We start from the raw sequence: 22,276 nt of genomic DNA, 5'->3' as shown, positions 1-22,276 counted from the left end.
GTAGTTTGTATGGTAGCTATGCTGAAAGTTTTTGCTCGATTGCATGCTTAGGGAACAATCCTGAAACAAAGAAGGGTGTCCTGGTGTGGCAGCAGCTTAAGGGATTCCAGTCAGTTGGAGTTGGACCACTCCAGAAGTGGGCAGTCTTGGGGTACTGACCACACCCAGTCTCAGAGGTCAAGTCCCAGTACTGCTTTCAAGGCAGCCCACCCTATGTGGCACCTTGCACTACTCAGCCCTCTGACTTCATCACCCTTCCATGGTTTTCCCCATCACTGATGAGATAAAACCCAAACCCTTTCCAGGGCCCACAAGATCTAGCCTCTACCTACCACCCCCACCCCACCACCAGAAGGTGTCCCCACCAGATTCACACCCTCATTCAGATACACTCACACTCCACTCTCTAGACTGGTTGAATTACTTTTGGTCTTCATCTCCATAATGTTCCATAGGGCATTCCCTCTGCCTAGAACACCTAGCCTCCTCCCCTTTACCTAACTCCAAATCATCCTTCAAGATGAATTGAATGCCATCTCCTCCAGAAGGGGATGGAGATATGCCTCCTAAATGGTCCCACTTCCCCTAAGTGTGCTTGGCCTCTTCCCTTCTATCTCCTGGGGCTGGGGGGCCCACTGCAGGTACAGAACAAGACTGAACAATTGGGACTAACACTTTCCAATACCAACCCAAGCAAGGCACTCAGCACCCAGCACCGCCCACACCTTCCTGGGGCAAAGGGATCGGCAGAGAAGAATAAGGAAGCCGCAGCCCTGCCCCGCCCCGCAGCTGGTATTCCGGACCAGCCCGGAGCTGCCTGTATTTGCATACCCATGGTGCACTACGAAAAGACAGCTTCACGATGCTTGAGCTCCATCCCTGCGGGTTTTTTCCACTAGTGCAAGACATAATTCCTGTTAGTAGTATATATATACATAAACTGCATGCAGATAGCATGCACCGCGCAAACATTGAGCAACCACAACCAAGTTGTTAGCTCTCCCTGGGAAGGTTCAAGCAGAAATAGTACAGATACACTCTGGTTTCTCTTCAAATCGTATAAATCTTTCGCCTTTTACTAAAGATTTCCGTGGAGAGGAACAGTCTTGAGTTGGAAAACAATTTTTGAAGCCTCATTTTTATTAATGAGGCTGTTCATAATGTCAAAGTGCAGAAGTTACTGTGTCTTGTGTCAATGAGGCTGGTTGGTTGGGTTTATGATTATTTTAGAGTTTTTTTCTAATTTTTTAAGTTTTATTTTAGGTTTTTGACTTCATGGTTGTTAGTTACCATGGTGTTTTCTTGATGTGGTCTTCGTTTTACCTAACTTTTGTTAGCTGCAGATTTGAGGGCTAAAGTTCAGGAACAGAAGATATTTATTTGCCATTATTGCTTCTGACCTTTTTGAGTAGAAATACACAGAAGGGACAAATCTAGCACTCCTGTGTGGCTCCCTAGCTCCATTCCTAACAGCTAGTTGTTAGCAAAGGTCTGGGCGAGTTGGCACTTGCCTGCAATCCCAGCACTTAGGGAGGCTGAGGCAGGAGGATTGTTTGAAGCCAGAAGTTTGAGACCAGCCTAAGCAAGAGGGTCTCTATCAAAAATAGAAAAAACTAGCTTGCTGTAGTGGCATGTGCCTGTAGTCCCAGCTACTAGGCAGGCTGAGGCAGGAGGATCTCTTCAGCTCAGGTGTTTGAGGTTGCAATGAACACTCTAACCCCTGCAACAGAGACTTTGTCTTTAAAAAAAAAAAAAAAAAAAGCTGTTAGCAGTGATTTTCCCCCACCTTTTTATTTCATTCATTCATTCATTCATTAAGAAAAGGTGGTCTCACTCTGTTGCCTGGGAAGAGTGCAGTGGCGTCATCATAATTCACTGCAACCTCAATCTCCTGGGTTCAAGCTATGCTTCCACCTCAGTCTTCCAAAGTGCTGGGATTATAGGCAGGCATTAGCCACTGCAACCAGCTGATTTTCCTCCCATTCTTGCTGAATTATTACAATAGCCTCTTAACTTTTCCCCCTAAATAATTCTAACCACTCTTCTCCTCTCTCCCCCTCCATCCCAATCCTCCATATAACAGCCAAAATATTTTTTTACAGTATGTAGCCTTTTCGGTCTTGTTTCTTTCACTTAGTAATATGCATTTAAGTTTCCTCCATGCCTTTTCATGGATTGATAGCTCGTTTCTTTCTAATGCTGAACAATATTTCATTATCTGGATGTACCAATTCATTGATTCAATCACCTACTGAAGGACACCTTGGTTGCTTCCAAGTCTTAACAATTACAAATAAAGCTGCTATAAATATCCAAAATAAAAAAAAGACATAAATCCAACCATACACACCACTCTCTCATACACAAACCCTTCCAATGCCTTGCCCCACGATGCGTGGCTCCCTGCAGATCTCTTGTCAAACGTCATTAGGAGATCTACTCTCATTACGCTGTGTGCAACAGTCCTACTCCCATCAAATCGCTTTGTAACCTGTTTTACTTTTCTTGATAGCACAAATTACTCCGTGAAATTATGTCATACATTTAGTTTGTTTATTGTATGTTTCTTCTAGAATGTAAGCTCCTTGGGAAAGACTTGACTTGTTCTCTGATATATTCCATGACCCTAAATCAACATTTGGCACTAAGCACTCAATGAATATTTACAGAACAAATGAATGTATTTATTTTCTAAACACATATACAGTGTCTAATCTTTCCAGCTACAGTTCTGCTTATTGTTTTTGTGTATTTTTTGTTTGTTTTTTGGGAGGGACGGGGGTCTCACTGTGTTGCCCAGGCTGGTCCTGAACTCTTGGCCTAAAGTGATCTTCCCGAGTAGCTGGGATTATAAGCATAAGCCATCATACCTGGCTGCAGTTCTAAGTATTTTACAAAATTAACTAATTTCATCTTCCTAACAACCCTACTAAATAGGTTCTATTTTTAGCTCCATTTTATAAATAAGGAAACTGGGGTAGATAAAAATTAAGTATCCTAACTCAAGTAACAAAGCCATTATGTGGTGAAGCTGGGATTCAAACACAAGCATCTTGGCTCCAGAAAACACACACTTAATCACTATGCTATCTTTTAACAAAACGAATTGTGCTGTACTTGGTCTGAACTATGCTTTTTTCACTAAAGGTCATAAATATCTTTCCATATCATTGTAGAAATATACCATAGCTAATATAACCAGTCTTCTATTAATGGACATATAGATTGTTTTCAATTTTCACTCTCCAATGTTGCCATGCAGTGGCACTACTGGATAACCACATTTTCATTTCTGCCAGAGAATGCCAAATAACTGTCTTTAAACCATATGCAGGCTGGGTGCAGTGGCTTATGCCAGTAATCCTACCACTCTGGGAGGCAGAGGCCGGCGGATTGCTAGAGGTCAGGAGTTCAAAACCAGCCTGAGCAAGAGTGAGACACCGTCTCTACTATAAAAATAGAAAGAAATTAATTGGCCAACTAACAGATATAGAAAAAATTAGCTGGGCATGGTGGCACATGCCTGTAGTCCCAGCTACTCAGGAGGCTGAGGCAGGAGGATTGCTTGAGCTCAGGAGTTTGAGGTTGCTGTGAGCTAGGTTGACGCCACGGCACTCACTCTAGCCTGGGCAACAAAGCGAGACTCTGTATCAAAAAAAAAAAAAAAAACAAAAAACTATATGCAATATAGTTTTGTATAAAGTCCCTGAGATAGAAATATAACTTTATTTTCTTCTAAACAGTCAACTGTCTCTCATTTTAGATGGATGGTATACTGTTTTACAGATCCCTTAAAACTCTTTATGGAATAAAGTGGCATTTAAATAAGGAAATAAAGTCATTAACTTAACATTTACAGAGCACTCATTAAGTGAAAGGGACTGAGGAAGCAGACATGAATAAGGCACTTCTTTAGGCCCCAGGGATCTTTCTTCAGAGGAATTCAGGTCCTCAGGAAGATAAGAAGTAGGATGAATGAGAGAGAGCAGAGGAATCTTCAATAACCAAGAGAGTAAATCTGGAGCTAAAGAATTAATACCTCTGGGATGAGTGAATTTATGCAAAGGTAGTGTTTGAGAGGAGTTGCTAGCATTTAGGAACCCCTAGTAGGCCGGGCACAGTGGCTCACGCCTGTAATCCTAGCACTCTGAGAGACCGAGACGGGTGGATCGGTTGAGCTCAGGAGTTCAAGACCAGCCTGAGCAAGAGTGAGACCTCGTCTCTACTAAAAATAGAAAGAAATTAATTGGCCAACTAATAGATATAGAAAAAATTAGCCGGACATGGTGGTGCATGCCTATAGTCCCAGCTAGCTACTCTAGAGGCTGAGAGGCAGAAGGATCGCTTAAGCCCAGGAGTTTGAGGTTGCTGTGAGCTAGGCTGAGACCATTACACTCTAGCCTGGGCAACAGAGTGAGACTATGTCTCAAAAAAAAAGAACCACTAGTAGTTTTGAGTGTCTTGAAAGTGAAATAGATTGTATTTTGTCCTGGAGGGCAACGAGGATGTTAGGAGAATTAATAAGGGAAGTAGGACAGAGATTCTCAGGTGTGGCCGCAGAGTGGGAAGTGGACTGAGGGTGTTATGGAGTGAAGGCAGAAAGACTAATATGACATGTCAGGATAGGCTGAACCCGTGGCTTGGAAAACTAAACTAACTAGAAAGGTCTCTTAGAAGGTAGAGCGACCTCACACTTGAGGCAAGTGTGAGGAAGAAAGAGTAGAATGCGTTCCAGGTTTCTGGTGTGGGCAACCACGGAAATGAGAAACACGATGGGGGTACAGCTGGGTTAAGAAGGGAAGCTCAATTTTGCACTGAGACTAGGGTGTTTGTGAGGCAGAGTGACCTCCAAGAGACAGGTCTGGAATTAAAGAGGGAGCTGAGCTGAATAGATATGTGAGAGTCATCAGAGTAGGCCGGTGAACGAAAATGTCCAGCGTCAGCGCGCACAGTGAACGCGGGCAGCTAAAAACACTCCGCTTTCGCGTTTCGCCCCGCCCTATAACCCACGCACGGGGCGCCGCGCATGGCAGAGAAGGATCCTTCCGGCGCCCCGCTCGCGGAGCATGCCGGAACCAGAAGCTCGCTCCGAGCACGTCGGGAGATGTAGTTTGGAGCAGGCTCAGGAGTCTTCGAAATCCTGGCGTTGGGTCATTTGAAGGGCAGGTCCAGGAAGCGGTGATGCTCCCGGGGCAGGGTGCCTCTCCGGCGGCGACAAGGGGCGCCTCGAGCCTCATCCCCTCTCCGCAGGGCGTGACACTTCCACGCCTCTACGATCTGCTCCACCTACAGAGCAAAGCCGGTCACCGCTGACTTCCGCGGTGCCACCTCGCCCCGAAAGGGCCACTCCCGCCTCTTCCCGCCCTCCCCCCCAGCGCCTCGACCCCACACTGCTGAGTGGATCTGCCCGCGTCCGCACCGGGATGAACGGCTCCCTCCGGTTCTGCTCTTCCAGGGCGCTCAGCTCTGCTGGAGCCAACAAGGCCAGTCGCAGCTCTCTCACCACCGGTGCTGCCACCTCGACCACAGGCCGCTCCAGTACCGCCTGCGAACGCCAGCCCTGAGCCCAGGCCGCCGCCTGCTCGCCTGGTTCCCGCAGCCTGCACCTCCTCCATCGTCCTCGCGCTCCCCCAGCCCCAGCTCACCGCGCCCACTCGCGCCCAGCTCCGGGCCGCCCAGACCAGCTCAGCCTCGTCCACGCAGAGCTTGTCGCTGCGCAGCAGGGGCAGCAGTGCAGGCGCTGACAGTTCCAGAAAACCTCTGGTCCGGAGCGCCTCCTGGGGGTTGGCGGCGTTTGGGTCAGGGAGGAGCAGAATGGGGTGTGGGGTCAGGAGTATGAAGATGAGGAGCTGTACCTGGCTGTGGGCCTCTATGAAGGCTATGCAACGCTCCTGCAGCGGCCCCAGGCCAAAGGTTACAGCCACCTGGGAGCAGAATGAGGGTTGGAGACTGAGAGACCACATAGCCCAGCACTTCACACTGGGGCTACCACGGTGAGCCCTAGCCCTAGTTGGGGAGGCTGACAGGGCCTGTGGCCTCCCAGGAAACTAGACCCAGTGAAGGCCCCCATTCGCACATGGACATGTATGCAGGTGGACTTAACCTGCTGTTTGCTACAGGAGACTGCTATGTCTAAAACTCTACACCCTTCCCCAGGTCCAGCGGAGAATCATTCCCCAGCCCTGAGAGAAGACCAGCAGAGACCTCCAGACTCTTCAAATCCTGCTCCCACACCTGACTGCTGATGTCTCCCAGATCCCAGATCTGAAGGATCCCAGGCACTGAGTTCATCCTACAAACATCTTTGGACACTCCCTCCCACCATACATTCAGGTTGTTCCAGGCCAGACAAGGTCTAGAGGTCAAGGCTCCTGGCACCTGGGAACTCAATTTCACATACTAAAAGCCAGACTCCTCCCAGGCCTGGCCAGCAGTACCCACCTGCAGGGCCTCACAAACCAACTCCACATCCAGCACCTTCACCACAAACTCCAGGCACAGCTGAGAACAGAAATGAATGTGGGTTGTGCAGAGGTGTCCCTGCTCTGAGACCCCAGTCCCACCCCAGAAGCAGTGAGCAGGCTTGGAACAGTGAGCCACTCAGGCTCCTAGCAGCCCCAGGCCCATCCTGACCTCCCAGGCCAGGCGTGGCAGGGAATTGCCAGAGCTGAGAAGGCAAGCTCAGAGGAACTGGAGACTAGCAAAGCCAAGCCCCGCAACTCACCTTCTAGCATATTCACCACTAAATAGACCAGATAAGAACCATGCAAAAACGGCACTCTCCCCTTCTCTCAGGATGCTTATCTTCCTCTACTTGTTCCCTTCCTGACTCAGCACACTTCTGTTTTTATCAGAAACTTGAAGAATTTCATCCTCAACATCTCTCTTATTCTCACATCCAGAAAAACACTGGATTCTGCCAGTTCTAGCTCCTCTTTCAGAGCCATCCACCTCTCTCTTGGGCTTCCACTGCCACCCCCATCATAGCCACACATCATCTCTTTTTAAATTTTTCTTTTAGAGACAAGAGTCTTGCTATATTCCCCAGGCTGGTCTCAAACTCCTGGCCTCAAGTGATCCTCCTGCCTCAGCAGCATCCTGAGTAGCTGGGACTATGGGCATGAGCCGCATCATCTCTTGACTGCTGCACTATCCTGGCTGAACTGTCAGGTGCTTCCCATCTCTTCCAGTCCCTTCTCCTCTAGCTGCCAAATCCTCATTCCCTTACCTGAAACCTTCACTGAGTCTCCACTGCCCTCTAGTTAAAAGCAGTCCAAATGCTTGGACGCCCTGCATGAACCAGCCCAGGCACCCTCTCTAGTCTCACCTTGCCCTCTCCTCACACCCTAGTTCCTAGTCCAGCCACACCAAATGTCTCACTAGCTCCTTTGGTGCCTCTGTGACTAGAATGCCATCTTTCCACTCCCCTCTGAACAAAATCCTATTTTTTTTTTTAAGAGAGAGGATCTTACTCTGTTGCCCAGGCTGGAGTGCAGTGGTGTGATCATAGCTCACTGCAACCTCCAACTCCTGGGCTCAAGTGATCCTCCTACTTCAGCCTCCTGAGTAGCTGGGACTACAGGCATGCGCCACCATGCCTGGCTAAGTTTTGAAATTTTTTGTAGAGATGGGTCCTTGCTATGTTGCATAGGCTAGTCTGAACTCCTGGCCTCGAACAATCCTCCCACCTTGGCCTCCCAAAGTGCTAGGATTACAGGCATGTGCCACCACACCTGGCCACAAAATTGTATTTGTTCTACCAGATCCAACACGAATGTTTCCTCCTCCAGGAAGTCTTCTCTTCCTCTCCCTGGTGGTGAGACTGGGGAGACACACAGTCTCCACATAGTCTCAGCACCATTCACCCTCACCTATCACATTTCTTATGCCACCCTGGTAAGTGTTTCCATGTGTCTATCAGAACAGGGATCAAGGCTGACTTATCCTTGTATCTCCAGCATCAGCCATAAGCACCCCCACTGCCCCCAAAGCACACAGGTCACCGGAGAATTCTTTTGCACACATACATACATACATGCTCTTATAGGCACACATACATGCTCTGCTTACACAGAAAGACATCCATACTCCTCTCTGTGTGGGCACACGTTCCTCTCCAGGCCAGAGTGTCTGTGAAGCAGGGTGGGAAGTGGCCCATGAGAGGCAGGGGAAATGAGACAGGGACCTGGCACAGAAACCCACCTCTCGCAGTTCCTCCAGCCCATACTCCACAGCTGCCGTCAGCACCTCCAGCACCTGCAGAGTGGGTGGTTGGGGAGCAGAAGGGAGTTTCCCCTGCCCGGTAGCCCACAGTGTGACAGGCAAACTCCTGCCTCTTGCACCCCCAGCCTCTCCCACCCAGGCCCCGGCTCAGTGGGCTCACAGAGTGGCGGTGCAGCTTGACACTGTTGGTGTACAGGAACTCCAGCACTGCCAGGAAGGCCTCAGCTGGCACAGTGCTTAGCACCACGGGACTCGGCACCCTGGGGCCGGGCTCTGAGCCCAGAAGTCGCTGGAAGAAGCTGCATCTACAGGCCAACAAGCACCGGTGGGCAAATACCTCCTGCCGTTCTTGACCGACCACAAAGCGAACATCACTGTGGGAGAGAGGGGCAGAGGAGGCCAGAGTCTAGAGTGCGCCTTGGGCTTTGCCTTGCCTATCTGGGCCTTGGTTTCCTATAGCTATAATGTAAGACACAGGGTTTAGTACTTCCTGCAGAAGGTGTGGGACACACAGGCCTGAGTTCTAGTCCCAGCTCCACCAGATGGTACTGCAAGCAAGTGATTTCCTATTCTAAACCTCAGGTCTCAGAGGAGGTGGCTGTGCTTGATCACTGAGGGGGCACTAAAGCTGACACAAGCAAGATTGATCCCACCTACACCTCTCCCCCAGCCTGAGTCTTGGGGGAAGGAAAGCACCTCTTGGCTCCTCCTCCACTGGCTGCAAACTCAGCTTTTTTCAGCCCTCCTCCAGGCAGGAGGGTGTGGGGGTGTGGGGTGCAGAGTGTGCACTTGTAAACAGACACGGCAGTGATGAACCATCATGAGGCCAGACCACATTTTCCAAATTCACAATCACTTCCGGCCCCAGCCTGTGGGCCTGTGAAAGGGACCTCTGAACGGGGCCTGTGATAGAAGGCAGGTGAAGCCTGAGCTTCCTGGAGCCTCCCAGTCCCGGGTCCAAAGCTTGGCTTCACACTACTCAGGGCAGACTGTGACCCCAAATAAGCAGGGTTATAAGAGTCACCAACCGTGGGGGAGGAGCCTAGCTCTGAGACAGTGGGGACAGAAGCTTCACTCTAGTGCTCCTGACCAGCCCTGCCCCCTGTAAACTCTATCCCTGGTTTCAGACATGAGCATCCTGGGCAGGCGCGGAGCAGCAGGACCCTTGACTACTTCCTGCCTGGGACTCTGACTCAGTCCCTTGAGCTTTGTTCCTCTGTGAATGCCCAGTGCCCAGAACAGGGGCGTCTGCTCCTCTGCTTCTTCCAGGAGGAGCCTGGACACCAAGCTGAGTGTTAGGAGGGAAAAGGAAGAATCATCACCTCCCACCTTTCAGGATCCAAGGGACTGAGGATCTTTCTCTTCTGCCAGCAGCCTGAGATTCAGAGAAGAGGGGTCTTTGCCTGAGCTCACACAGCACCTCCGGGCTCTCGCTCCCACTGTCCCCACTTCTGGCTTTCAGGACACCACGGATGCCTCGGGCCACAAGCCACTGTCTCCACTTGACTTCCCCACAGACTGAGTCCACCAGAGAGGAAGGCAGGTTCTAACTGCCACCTCTTCATCCCCCAGGGCCTCCTCAGCGTCATGGGGCCAATAGAGCCCGCTAGGACAAACCGAAGACAGCCCCCTCACCTGTACCAGGGGTTGTTGACGAGGCTTCGGAGTGCTGTAGAAAAGGGCGCAGCCTCCCCGCGCACCACCAGTCCGGGGCCCTCCATGGGTGGGGGAGAGAGCGGCCTAGGAGGCCTGGCCTGGCCCTAGAGCTGGTGAGACTAGAAAGGCCTGAGGCGGAGGGGCAGTAGCTCAGAGAGGCCCAAGTTCCTGAAGGAAGAGGGCTTCGGAGGCCAGGGGCTCCCGGATAGGAATAGGCCTGGGGAGGGGCCAGGAGGAACCGGGGCTGGAGCGGCCTGGGGTGGGGAAGAGAGGCTGGCGGATACGGCCTGGCTGGCAGCCTGCCTACGCCAGCCCCAGGGTGGGAAGCCTGTGGGTTTCTATGGAAACTCGAGCTCGGCGCAGAGGAGGCCCCGCCCATCTCCCCTGCAGGCCCAGGGAAAGCTGAGCCCTCAGAGGGACCCTAAGCAGAGTCATTCTCCAGCCCCTGCCTGCCCTGGCTTCATTGTTCAAACTCCCTGCCCACCTAACCCTTCCCTCTTCCACAGACACACAGACCTAACCCTTCCCTCTTCCACGGACACACAGCTGCATCAGGTTAGCCAGGCGTGGAGAACCCCCATGACACGGGGAAAATCCTCACCCTCAGGGATGGTTTCCAGGGCCCAGACTGCCCTTGTATGGAAGGGGACAGTCCCATCCCTCCCAGAACCGGGGTCAGGTGAGGAATTGTCAGCTCTGACAGAGCCGTCACAACTCCTGGCATCCCTGAAATGCAACAAAGGGTGGAAGTGGGGAGGGCACACTAGAGGTGTGGCCAGCTGGGGACAAGCCTCAGGGCACTTGGATCAGCAAGGGTCAGGGGACTGGACTTGGGTTCACCACCAAGTCACCGCTGCGTCAGGCCTGGCTCCCACCAGGCAAGCCAATGGGCCTCCCCTCCCCCCGCACACAGCCCTGAACTGAGGAAGTCATCCAAGCCACACCCTAGCTCAGCGCCTGGAGCGGAAATGTTTGTCCTTGTTGAGGCTGATGGGGAGAAGATAGAGCCCTGACGAGCTCCTTCCTGTGGGCCTGATTCTTAGATTCCTGAGAACCACCCCCGCAGCCTGAAGTTCTCTCCCCCACATCCCAGGCCTCTGTGACTTGTTCACAAATGGCCAGTGTCTGGCTGTTTCACAAGGGGAGTAATGGACATTGGCTCAAAAGCCCTGGGGTAGAATGCCTTTCTTTTTTTTTTGACAGGGTCTCACTATGTCACCCAGGCTGGACTGCAGTGGCATTGTCACAGCTCACTGAAACCTCAAACTCCTAGGCTCAAGCAATCTCCCTGCCCCTCCCATTGTCCCAGGACTACAAGTATGAGCCAGCAAGCCCAGCCAGGAGGACACCTTTCTGTTCAGAGCCTCTCATACCCCTGTGGCATTATGCCCCTGAGCTCCAAGCCTCTGTTGCTCCCCTCTCTGAGATGACTCAGGGGCACCCCATGCTCAGCACATGCTCACAGTAGTAACACTCTCAGGTTAAGCCCTAGCTGGACTGCAGGGAGGGACCCTAGGAAGGAGGAGTACTTGCCCCAGCAACCCATGGCAACGCCACAACACAGGCCCTTCCCTTCCCACTGCCAGGCCAGCTAGGCAAGGGCTGAGGAGCCAGCCGGGAGAGAGATCGAAGGCCAAAGGTTGCAGATGACTCAGGTGCCTGAGGGAGTTTCAGGAGAAGAGGGCAACCATCCCACGGCTGAGTCTGGAGAGGTGGGGTCAGGAGCCAAAAGCAGAAGGCAGAAGGAGCTTCATGAGTCACCTGCCTCCAGCCTCAGCCAGGTGAGGGGGAGATCTTTGTGCCAGCCACCTAGGAGCAGATTAGGGGGGAAGATGACTGGATGCAATACCCTAGGGATAGAAGGATCCGTGGGACTGAAAAAGTTAGATCTGTCCATCCCTAATGGTTAGCAGTTGGGGTACCACTTCCATAGTCCAGGCTGAGGCAGAAGCCAGCTACATCTCCCCTCCTACTGGTGAAGTCAGGTGGAAGGGGGAAAAGGAAGTGTAGAGCTCACCTAGCGAACCAGTGCCCGAGAGAAAGTGGAGCTCAACTGTGGCAGGGACTAACTGTGGCAGGGACTAACTCAGGACCACAGTCTGAGCGGCATCCCTTCCCCTGCTTATGTTCCTAACAGCTGTTAGCCTTCTAAGCACCTAGGAACCCAGGCAGCCTCGGACTATTTGATACACTCGTTCCCAAAACACAGGTAAGAAGGGGGTAGCGGGTAATAACCCTTGACATCACGGACCAAGAGACTGGGTAGGGTAGGAGACGGCCAGCGAAGACACCCTCGCTAAATGTGGGTCTTCCAGCCGGCAGGTCCATGGCTGGCAGGCCTCTGCCCCCCGGACGCCAGGAGGAGGAGACTGCCAAAGACTCTGGGCCGAAACTACCACCAATGCGTCCCCGAGGCCGCCTGCCCAGCATTGATGAGGTCCGACCCACAGGTCTGGGCCCGGCCTCCCGCCGTGGCTCCGTGCTGGGTCTGGCTGCCTCCTTCTCCCGCCGCAACTCGCTGGCCGGTCCAGGCGTGGGCCCAGGGGGTCGGCGACCATCCCTGGGCCCTGTGCCCCCTCTAGCCTCGCGGGTCAGTTTCTCTGGGTTGCCCCTGGCGCCCGCCCGTCGGGTGGCGCCCTCGTATTGCACGGAGCCGGCGCCTGCGGAGCGCTGGGAGGCTGCGCGCGCACAGCGTGCCCTGGAGGCGGCGCTAGCCGCGGAGCTGTGCGACACGTGCTACTCAGGCGCCGAGGCCGGTCGGCTGGCACGGGAGCTCTGCGAGCAGATACACGTGCGCCTGCGCGAGCTCAGCCCGCCGCGCTACAAGCTGGTGTGCAGTGTGGTGCTGGGGCCGCGTGCCGGCCAGGGCGTGCAGGTGGTCAGCCGTGCCCTCTGGGACGCAGCGACAGACGGGCTGGCCTCGGCCACCTACACTAATGCCTCGCTCTTCGCAGTGGCCACGGTCCATGGGCTCTACTGTGAATGAGCAGGCCTCCAATTCTGCAAAACGGTTTATTAACCCAGGAGGAGGTCCCCCTGGGGATCACATCCCAATAAATAAATGTCTGACAATAAATAAAAGTGGTCCATAAATAACGCCCCCTAGCTGGGAGCTAAGGCTCAGGCTTATCTTGGAGAGGGTAGGCGACAGAGGACAGGCCACCCCCAACTCCAGTAAAGGTGGTCCCTGATTCCCTGGGGGATTCAGCCCAAAGCCCCCAGTGAGGCACCAAAAGGATGGGGAGGGCCACAAAGGCAAAGGCCAGAGCCTTACAGGCACAGGCCTCAGGCCTGAGGGCTTGGGTTGCAGCCTGCTCTGTAGGCTGAGGCCTAGGTTGGGCTACGGTCACGGAGCAGGCGCAGAGCATAGCGTAGTCGCTGCCGCAGGTCTGGGGAGCAGCCCAGCTGCCGAAGGTGAGAAGCGAGGTAAGTGTAAGCACTGCGATTTCGGGCCACAAAAGTCACAAGAAGGGGCTCCCAGCCACTGAGGATCAGCTTGGTGTGGTCCCCGTAGAAGTTCACCTGTGCACAGGAGGGTGACAGTGATCAGGGCCTATGCCCCAGGCCCAGTTACCTCCCCAGCACCCTGGGCCTCCTGGACCTTCCCCATCACTCCAGGACAGGCTTTTACCTGGACAGTACCATCACTAAACAGCATGAGTAGGGCCTGATCCGTCTTGACCCACTGCAGCAGCAAGGGTGGGGCAGGCATCTCTACCTCTTCCACACTGGGCAGATCTCCACCCTAGGAGCAGAGGCAGGTGGGTCACTGGTCAGACCTCTCCCCACTGACATCTCCCTTAGCCTCTAGCTTTGAGCCCCACTACCACCAAAGGGGAATCAGAAGGGGTCAGGATGTGTTAGTCCTTAAAAGTGTCCCACCCCAGCCCTCACACCTTCATGAGGTGCTGCTCCATGTAGGAGGCGAAATACCGCAGGATGCCTAGCTGAGGCTGCAGGGCCCGGGGCACAGCACCCACGGAGAAGGAGAAGTGCTTTGTGCTGGTGGGATTGTAGTGCACAGTCCTGGAAGGGGGAAACAGAGGTCAGAGAGGGAGCCCTGCACCAACACCCCTCTCCTGAGAAACCGCAGGTCCCTGAGCCCAGGGGCACGCACCAAGGTGCAGCCCTGCTGGGTACAATAGCCTGAGAACCAGGTACCCATAAAACACTTACTTTCTATTGGCCGACAGGGCCATGTGTGTGCCATCATTGAAGAGCACAGCTACACGGCGGCTGGACAGTTGATACCCAAAGCCAAACTTGTTGGAGTAGTCAACCCACTTGCTGACCCACACCAGAGGTTCTGGCTGGGCCAGGGGAGCCGGGTTCTGTTCCGCTGTCATGGGAGAGGAGAGTGAGGCCCTGATCCTGGCCTCCCAGCCACAGAACTGCCACCACCATTTACATGCACCAGACCCCAGCCTTACCTGGGGGCATGAAGGCCACACAGTTTCTCAGAGCACAGAGGGCCGACTCCACCACTGTGGCCACAGTGAGACCTTCTTCGAACCCTGAAAGGAGCAGGGCATTGAGATTTAAGCATTAGCCTCCAGAACCCAAGCCAGGTCCCCTGCCCGCTCCTTCCCTCTGGCCCTTGGTCTGGCCCCAGCAACCTCTAGCACCTGTCATCCTCCCTGGCTCCTCACCATCTCCACTGCTTGCCAGCGTCCCACGGGGTGAGCTGTCCTCAGGTGCTGTGTCTACCAGACTGACAGGGGCTGGACCAGAAGCTGTTGGAGCCTGGAGGGTTGGGTAGGGAAGGGGAGTGAGCCAGGCCCTGAAATCCAAATCCTCGAGAGTCCACAGCCCAGCCCTGCCCTGGCTCCCAGGGCACTCCAGGTCAGCTGTGCCTGGCTAATGAGACACAGCCAATTAGGCCACCACGAGGCTGGATGCTTCACCACCCTCTTTTATCCCGGGCTTCCCTCAGCTGCTAGGGTGGGGGTGAGTCAGGGGAACAGTGCTCACGTGAGCACCTCACCTCAGGCCTGGCATCGTGATGGCCAATGGACGTGTGCATGAGGCCGCTCACCAAACAGGAGACCTCGTCCCGCTCCTCGGAATGGTTCTTACCTGGGGATGAGGCATGACAAGGCCCTCAGTATTCTGCCCAGCCCCGCTGCTACCCACAGGGTGGACACAGAGGCCTTCCCAAGTGCCCGTATAACACACACTCTCCCCAGGAGTTCACAGGCTCCCACGCTCCCCCGCCCCCGAAACACACGTAACGAGCCACTCTGCAGCTCTGCACCCTCACCCACTGACACCCCAGACTCACTCTTCTTCTTCCTGCCGAAGAGGGTCTTGGTGACTTTGGCAAACAGACTTTTAGCTGGGTTGGGGGGTGTCAGGTCGGGTACTGTCACACAGCTGCTGACAGGGAGCCGATCGGGGGTGTAGCCCTGAGGAAGGGAGCCCCGTGAACAGAGAAGAGAGGCTAAGGCCCCAGGGGACCTGTCACCTGCCCCCATTCAATCCCCGGGGAATACGCAGACTGGAGCCACATACCTTGGTAAAGAAGTCATGGCGCAGGATCTGGTCAATAGATGGGCGGTCTCGTGGTGAGGCCCGAAGGATGGCGGCCAGGAGCTGCCGGGCGGGCAGCGAGAGGCTGGCAGGCAGCGTGTAGTGAACCTGCTTGATGCAGCGGTACGTCTCCTTCAGGTCAGCCGTCTCAAAGGGGGGGCTCCCACAGAGCAGTGTGTACCTGTGGGGCGGGATGAGGGGTCAGGAGTAAGTGGAGGGTGTGCCCCCATACACCCACCGCTCTCCTGCTGCTGACCCAGGACCCAGGAACTCACATGACACAGCCCAGTGACCACACGTCCGCCTCAGGGCCGTGGCCCTGTCTCAGCAGCACTTCTGGAGCCACATAGTTGGGGGTGCCACAGATGGTCCTGGAAGGTGGTAGGGAGGAGGAGGGGGGAAGGCTCAGACCCAGCCCAGCAGCCCCTCTCCCTTCCCCCACTATGAGTCCAGACAAAGCAGCTGCCTGTCACCAAAGGCCAGAGAGTTCCTGTGTGTCCTGGGACAATGGATGCAGGGATGGCAGCTGAGTCCCCACCCACCCGCCTGGCCCAGCTGCTCAGCTGCTCTTCAGGATGGGGGAGGCCCTGACCCCCGGCACAGCCCCCTCCTCCAGGGTCAACAGAGAGTCTATCACTGATCCCTTCCCCCACTCTTGTCTGTCAGAAACTCATCAGGCTGTCACCTCCCACGATCTGTGCCACACACACAACACCAGCTGTCACATCCCCCATAAACACTCATCTGCCACACATGCTATGTCACACATACCCAGTACAGTGTGGCCACAGCAGGGAGGGTCTTCTTATACACACACAGGGTATCACATCCCACCACTGACATACTTCCAATATGCCACACACACACGCACACGCTCTGTGTCCCCTTCCCCTTCACACAGGGTCAGTCATACACCTCTGAGAATCCTTACACCCCCCATCAGGGACTCAAGGTCACCTCCCCATCTGTGTCACACACATACAGGACCCTCACCCTCTCCACCAATCCCAGTAACCCAGGCTGCAACCTCCACCCTCACACACCCATACCATCCAACACCCCTTCCCCACTTATCACGTGCACACATCAGGTGCTCACCCTGCCTCATACATACACACCATCATGCATGGACTGTGGCCAACCCTCTCCTCAAACACTCACTTCTTCCTCTGCTCCGGGGGCTCCAACCGGGCTGCCAGCCCAAAATCCCCCACCTTCAGTTCCATGTTCTCAGTAATAAAAAAGTTTCCTAGATGGGGGCAGAGAGGTGTGTCAGAGTCCTTCCTCCCTCCTTCCCCAACCCCCCACCCTGCAGGCCCAGGAGTCTCACCCAGCTTGAGGTCCCGGTGCAGGATGCCCCGCTGGTGCAAGTACTTGAGGCCAGAGAGGATCTGCCGCAGGTAGTAGCGCACCTCGGGCTCCAACAAGGTGTGCCGGGCCTTCCAGATGTGGGCCAGAGACTGCAGAGAGCCACTGCCTCAGTCCCTGGTCGGCCCTCCCTGACCCTCCCCCTCCATCTGTGCCCGCTGAGGGCCCCAGCTTTGGGTCTTAAGACTCCCTTCTCTCCCCAACCCCCATCCCTGCCCAAATCACCATCCCTCACCTTTCGGCTGCAGAGCTCCAGAAAAATGTATATGTTGTCATTGTCCTCAAAGTGGTGCGAAAAACGCACGATGTGGCGGTGCTGCAGGTCTCGGTGCAGTTCAATCTCGTTTAGGATCTGCGATGAGGACCAGAGGTTGCCATCCTCCCAGGGTTCCCGCGCCACCATCCCCACCCCACCCCTCCTCCGCTGTGCCGGGACCCACCTTCTCGCGCTGATGCGGCTTGGCGACGCGGCTCTGCGGGATGACTTTGACAGCGTAGGCGCTGCCGGTCTCTGTGTCAGTGGCCTCGTAGCAGCGGGCGAAGCCCCCCTGTGAGGTGGGGGCATCAGGCTGGGCGCTCCAGGGGAGGACGGGTCTGAGCCGCAGACGTCCCCGCGCTCAGGTCAAGCGCCCCCAACCGGCCCGACGCCGGAAAAGAAGCGGGGCAGCCCCCCTCCGCCCCCGCCAGCACCACCCCCGGACGGCCCCGGCCCACCTTTCCCAACAAGCGGCCTTTGAAGTAGGTGCGACCGCTGCGCGGGTCGGTAATGAGGCGCCCAGGGTCTGGCGCGGGCGGCACGGCCAGCATCTCCAGCTCAGGTCCCGGCAAGGCGCTCGGAGGCGGTCCCGGCCCGGCGGGGGGCGCGGGCGGGGCGGCCGCTCGCGGGAAGGGGCGCGGGGACAGGAAGCCGGCGGCGGGCTCCATGCGGGCGGCGCGTCGCAGCGCGGGCCCAGCTTGTTCTCGGTTCCGCCCGGCCCCGGCCGCGCGTGGCACTGCCTGGATTTGCTACGCTGCGCTCGCGCCCGAGGGAGCCCGGCGTTTTTATCAATGAACGCCTGCCCCCTCCCCGCGTCGCGTCACTGGAGTCCCTCCCCCTTCCTGGCGGCAAGTCACGGAGGGGCCACGCCCCTTCCCAGGACTTTCGTCACCCAGACGCTCCTCCTCTTACCTAATGCAACGCACTTCGAGGCCCCGCCCCCTGGCCGCACCTTAAAGACAGCCATACTGCTCGTCACCGTGGAGGTGCGACAGGGACGCAGGGGCTAACTGGTCCCTGTCCCCTCCCTCAGCCCTCCTTGGTAACTGAGAGTCCCGCTAATCCGAGCCTCTTTCATTCCCCATCCTTCGGGGCGGGGGCTGAAGTCGTGTGGGACAGGACGTCTGTGGACGTCTCCCCAGCAGCCAGATGATCGGCGTTCCAGCCCGGAGGGGAGAGGCAGGGATGGTGCTTGCTTTTGCCCGGGCGTGTCACCAACACTCCCCTTTAAGCTTGGGGACCGCGTGCTTCCCACGCCCTCGGCCGGAGCACTCAGGCCCAGCCCAGTGCTGCCCCCTGTAGGGTCTGGAGGGAATGGCACAGTCCCGAGTCTGACCCACGTGCTGCCCTGGGGAGTGTGGCGGTCAAACGGAGCTTGGTATTCTAGGCTTTTACCATGCGCCTTCTACACTCTTGAGGAACAGATCTCCGGCTCCTGCGGGGTCCCATATTCCCTTCCTGTGAAAGTACCCACTTCCTTGGTCTGCAGCCAGAAGGCCAGAAAGTGAAGAATGGGAATTGCTCAAATGCCAGCGATGGGCCACTGGGCAGCTGGTCCCGCGACCATCCGCACCCCTAGACCCCTGCTCAATGCCCACCTTTCCCAGGGCCAGAAACAGAGGTGGTTTTTTTGTTTGTTTGTTTTTTGAGATAGAGTCTCATTCTGTTGCCCTGAGTAGAATGCAGTGGGGGATCCTCGTGTCTCAGCCTCCCAAGTAACTGGGGCTACAGGTGGGCACCACCACACCCTGCTAATTTTTTCTATTTTTTGTAGAGACAGGGTCTCACTCTTGCTCAGGCTGTTCTCAAACTTCTGAGCTCAAGTGATCCTCCCATTTCAGCCTCCCAGAGTGCTAGGATTACTGGCCACGCACCCAGCCCAGAGGTGGGTTCCTAATCCCTCTTAAGTGTTTGTTCCAGAATCACAGCCCTCATGGCCTTGTGATCTCTCACCTCCCTGCTGTCCCTCTGTACCATCCAATCGATTACTAAGCCATTCAGTCCCCAAACGTTTATCAAAAGCATCTGCTAAGTGCCAGGTGTTGTCTGGAATAAGACTGCTCAAGGCTGCAGCCTTCATTTAGTTCAAATTCTGCTTGATGGAAACAGACAACAGGCAAGTACACAAACAAGGTAATTGCAGGCTGTGACAAGTGCTCTAAAGGAAGCAAACAGGAGAGTAAACAGAAGAACCTGCTTTAGAAAGAGTGGAGTGACCCGGAAAGTCAACAAACATTTACTGAGTGCCCAATGCCTGTTTATCTCCAAACACTTCTGATATCTGTCCATTTGGCTCCATCTTGGCCTCATACCCTGGCCTAGGTCTGTCTCTGTTGGGATTATTGCCACAGTGCCTTGCTGCTTCCCTGACCTTTGGCCTCATCTCCATTTCATTCCCTGCATATGCCTGTCAGAGAGATTCCACCCAATTCTTCATCAGGCCCACAGGGCCAACTTTTGCAACATTGTTCTTCCCGACCACTGAGGCGAGACCCGAAGCAGCCTGAGACGTGGAGAAATACTAGGAGCCTAGATGGGCGAGGGGTGAGAGAGGCCTAAGTGCAGTGCTGGGGAGTCTGCCTTTATCCCTGCAGGTCAGCAGTTTCCTGGGGGGGTATGGTAGCGGTGGGCTAAAAAGGACAAATCTCCCAGCTAAGTGGGGCTGAGGCATGGAGAGCTTCAAAAGGCACATTCAATATTGCAATTTTATATTTGGAAAATAAAGCAAAATGTCTCTGTATTAGTTTCCTAGAGCTGCCATAACAAAATACCACAGACTGTGTGGTGTAAACAACAGAAATTTCTTTTCTCACAGTTCTGGAGGCTGGAAGTCCAAGAACAAGTTGCCAACAGGGTTGATTTCTTCCCAGGCTTCTCTACTTGGCTTGTACATGGTGGTCTCCTCTCTCTAACTTCATGTCGTCTTTTTCTCAGTGTGTGTACCCCGGGATCATCTCTGTGTGTCCTAATCTCCTCTTCTCATAAGAACTCCAGTCAGATTGGATTAGGGCCCACTCTAAAGGCTTCATTTTTAATTACCTCTTTAAAAGCCCTATCTGAATACAGTCACATTCTGAGGTATTGGCATTAGGACTTAAAAGTATGAATTTGGCTGGGCGCGGTGGCTCACACCTATAATTTTAGCACTCTGGAGGCTGAGGCAGGAGGATCACTTGATCTCAGGAGTTTGAGACAAGCCTGAGCAACAGTGAGACCTCGTCTCTACTAAAAATAGAAAAATTAGACTACAGGCACGGTGATGTGTGCCTATAGTCCCAACTACTCGGGAAGCTGAGGCAGGAGGATCACTTGAGCCCAGGAGTTTGAGGTTACAGGGAGCTACAGTGAGGCCACTGCACTCTACTCAGGGTGACAGAGCAAGACTCTGTCTCAAAAAAAAAAAAAATACTAATTTGGGGGGTAGGGTACACAATTCAGCCCATAACAGCTTCTTAATTTTATAATAAAGTTTATTTCTTTTTTTTTCTTTTTTGAGACAGAGTCTCACTCTGTTGCCTGGGCTAGAGTGCTGTGGCGTCAGCCTAGCTCACAGCAACCTCAAACTCCTTAGGCAATCCTTCTGCTTCAGTCTCCCGAGTAGCTGGGACTACCAGCACACGCCACCATGCCCGGCTAATTTTTTCTATATATTTTTAGTTGGCCAATTAATTTCTTTCTATTTTTAGTAGAGATGGGGTCTCGCTCTTGCTCAGGCTGGTCCAAACTCCTGAGCTCAAACAATCCGCCTGCCTCGTCCTCTCACAGTGCTACGATTACAGGCGTGAGCCACCACGCCCGCCATCTTAAGTTTATAATAAAGTTTAGCAAGGCCCAATACTCTGTCTTGTGGCAGAGGGGAGAGGCAGAAGACCTGCTACCTCAGATTTAGAGGGTCTATCTGACCAGCTCAGAATTCTGTGTCCCCCAAGCCTAGAAAGTCATTTCTCTAGTCTCTCAGCTCACTAAGACAACTTATTTAAGTTTAGCCCCAACCATATGCTGAAGTACTCATACACCAAAGTCACAAGATCTTCTGTCCCCCTTGTACAAAGCACAGGCCCTTATGCAGTATGGTCCACAAGACATCCAAGCTTCCAACCTCTACCTCGATGATAAGCTGGTCCTTTCCCAGCCTTGACACTCTCCATTAGTGCTCCAGAGGCCCTCAAGCCAGGCTCAGCAGGGATCCACCATGGCAGCTCATCAGGACTCCCCTGTCCCAGCAGCTTGGCCAGAAGGAAGCTGATGGATCCCTAGTGCAGGGCACAGGAACTGGGAGGTCAGCCATGGAACTGGCCGTTCATTCTTTCAACAGACATTTTCCTGAGTGACCACTGGGTGTCAGGTCCTGTGCTACACGCTAGCGCAATCCATAGGTGTGACAACTACACTGGACTGTAACTGGTGCTATGGGAGGGAAGGGGGGCAGGGCGTGGGGGTAGCCTCTAGGAGCCCAGCCGTGGGATCTCACCCAGTTAGGGTGAGATTTCCAAGAGACCTGAGGGCTGAGGAGGAGTTAGCCAGGAACAGAATGGACAAGGATGGAAAAGTGTTCCAGAGGAGAACCAGTGTGCTCCTTGAGGTCTGAATTGACAGCTGTTGGTACTTGAAAGAACTAAAAGTTCAGAGTAGCTTGAGGGGAAGGAGGAACGGTAGCCGGACTGTTCATCCAGGGGCCAAACCCCAAAAGGCTTTGCCAGGTTTGTGGAGGAGGGAAGGTCTACTTGCCCCTTCCCCAGTTTGCCAAGTTCCCAAGCTTCCCTGGCTACTGGGCCTGGCTTCCCAGGGAAAACAGTTTTGAACTTGGTGGGTCCAGAGTGGATTCTGCCAATATAGCTAGAGAGTGGGTTCTGGGAAGTGTCAGGCTCCTTGGGAGAGAGAACTTGTTTGCTCCCAGGCCTGGTTCCTTACAGCTTCCTCCCCAACACTGATGCTGAGCCCAAGACTAAGTTCCCTCTCCTCCCAGGCCCAGGATTGAAGGTTGAGCTCAGGCTATCTGACCCATGGCTGTGTTACCTCTCTAATCTCTGCCACAGGGGACGTTAGCCGGGGCCAGCGCTCAGGAATAAAATGAAATGCCATCTGGGCTTTCCTGCTTTCCTCCTATGACTTCCTCAAGTGGCTGGATGGGCTCAGACTCAGGCAGGGCTCAAAACCTACTCACCTGTTTCCCCGTCCTCACTGTCCTTTTTTGAGATCTACTGTCCTGTCAACTGTCTTTGGGAAGTTTATACCATTCTTTGG

General features: G+C 54.3%; 3 protein-coding genes and 1 non-coding gene across 13 annotated transcripts; 2 read left to right on the top strand and 2 right to left on the bottom strand.

Annotated features, from left to right (window-relative positions):
* Window positions 1–1,034: 1,034 nt before the first annotated feature.
* Window positions 1,035–1,152, top strand: LOC142869681 (U5 spliceosomal RNA). The gene has a single exon (XR_012918255.1). It is a non-coding gene; the product is annotated as a U5 spliceosomal RNA (small nuclear RNA).
* A 1,379-nt stretch (window positions 1,153–2,531) lies between these two features.
* On the bottom strand, window positions 2,532–10,086 carry BTBD19 (BTB domain containing 19). Of its 7 annotated transcripts, none has more exons than XM_075997719.1 (8): window positions 9,859–10,086; window positions 8,384–8,597; window positions 8,071–8,256; window positions 6,442–6,501; window positions 5,856–5,924; window positions 5,646–5,777; window positions 5,420–5,545; window positions 2,532–5,286 (listed from the first exon to the last, which is right to left on the bottom strand). In XM_075997719.1, exons 1-8 carry the CDS (start codon window positions 9,942–9,944, stop codon window positions 5,152–5,154), a joined length of 1,008 nt encoding a protein of 335 aa, XP_075853834.1. In that variant the 5' UTR covers window positions 9,945–10,086; the 3' UTR covers window positions 2,532–5,151. The 7 variants fall into 7 exon arrangements, with proteins under 7 accessions (XP_075853834.1, XP_012631431.1, XP_075853832.1 ...); XM_012775977.3 differs by having other exon boundaries at window positions 8,203–8,256; XM_075997717.1 differs by having other exon boundaries at window positions 5,646–5,924.
* A 666-nt stretch (window positions 10,087–10,752) lies between these two features.
* On the top strand, window positions 10,753–12,865 carry DYNLT4 (dynein light chain Tctex-type 4). 3 transcript variants are annotated; one of them, XM_075997725.1, is made up of 3 exons: window positions 10,753–11,053; window positions 12,017–12,088; window positions 12,195–12,865. In XM_075997725.1, exon 3 carries the CDS (start codon window positions 12,206–12,208, stop codon window positions 12,863–12,865), a length of 660 nt encoding a protein of 219 aa, XP_075853840.1. In that variant the 5' UTR covers window positions 10,753–11,053; window positions 12,017–12,088; window positions 12,195–12,205. The 3 variants fall into 3 exon arrangements, with proteins under 3 accessions (XP_075853840.1, XP_075853839.1, XP_075853838.1); XM_075997724.1 differs by lacking the exon at window positions 10,753–11,053 and adding an exon at window positions 11,069–11,660; XM_075997723.1 differs by lacking the exon at window positions 10,753–11,053 and adding an exon at window positions 11,069–11,660 and having other exon boundaries at window positions 12,017–12,865.
* Window positions 12,866–12,877: 12 nt separating this feature from the next.
* PLK3 (polo like kinase 3) lies at window positions 12,878–17,815 on the bottom strand. Of its 2 annotated transcripts, none has more exons than XM_075997711.1 (15): window positions 17,491–17,815; window positions 17,217–17,324; window positions 17,012–17,128; window positions 16,739–16,868; window positions 16,570–16,657; window positions 15,684–15,779; window positions 15,391–15,589; window positions 15,161–15,284; window positions 14,864–14,955; window positions 14,505–14,622; window positions 14,310–14,393; window positions 14,056–14,218; window positions 13,776–13,905; window positions 13,511–13,624; window positions 12,878–13,401 (listed from the first exon to the last, which is right to left on the bottom strand). In XM_075997711.1, exons 1-15 carry the CDS (start codon window positions 17,698–17,700, stop codon window positions 13,210–13,212), a joined length of 1,965 nt encoding a protein of 654 aa, XP_075853826.1. In that variant the 5' UTR covers window positions 17,701–17,815; the 3' UTR covers window positions 12,878–13,209. The 2 variants fall into 2 exon arrangements, with proteins under 2 accessions (XP_075853826.1, XP_012631419.1); XM_012775965.2 differs by having other exon boundaries at window positions 14,529–14,622; window positions 17,491–17,814.
* Window positions 17,816–22,276: the final 4,461 nt, after the last annotated feature.

Source organism: Microcebus murinus, chromosome 2, assembly GCF_040939455.1.
Source record: "Microcebus murinus isolate Inina chromosome 2, M.murinus_Inina_mat1.0, whole genome shotgun sequence".
In the NCBI taxonomy this organism is placed as follows: domain Eukaryota; kingdom Metazoa; phylum Chordata; class Mammalia; order Primates; family Cheirogaleidae; genus Microcebus; species Microcebus murinus.
The sequence above is the reverse complement of the archived record's forward strand: the minus strand, read 5'-3'. Positions and strand labels throughout refer to the sequence as shown.

Bases quoted from the DNA above. Each gene is read 5' to 3' on its own strand.
- BTBD19 (XM_075997716.1), bottom strand. From the start codon at position 9,944: ATGGAGGGCCCCGGACTGGTGGTGCGCGGGGAGGCTGCGCCCTTTTCT. The intron at 8,257-8,383 runs GTGAGCCCACTG...CCCACTCTGCAG, and splicing joins TCAAGCTGCACCGCCACTCT to GTGCTGGAGGTGCTGACGGC. The intron at 5,925-6,441 runs GTGGGTACTGCT...TTCTGCTCCCAG, and splicing joins TGGTTTGTGAGGCCCTGCAG to GTGGCTGTAACCTTTGGCCT.
- DYNLT4 (XM_075997725.1), top strand. From the start codon at position 12,206: ATGGCTGGCAGGCCTCTGCCCCCCGGACGCCAGGAGGAGGAGACTGCC.
- PLK3 (XM_075997711.1), bottom strand. From the start codon at position 17,700: ATGGAGCCCGCCGCCGGCTTCCTGTCCCCGCGCCCCTTCCCGCGAGCG. The intron at 14,219-14,309 runs GTAAGGCTGGGG...CTCCCATGACAG, and splicing joins TGTGGCCTTCATGCCCCCAG to CGGAACAGAACCCGGCTCCC. The intron at 13,625-13,775 runs GTGTGAGGGCTG...CTCTGCTCCTAG, and splicing joins TGGAGCAGCACCTCATGAAG to GGTGGAGATCTGCCCAGTGT.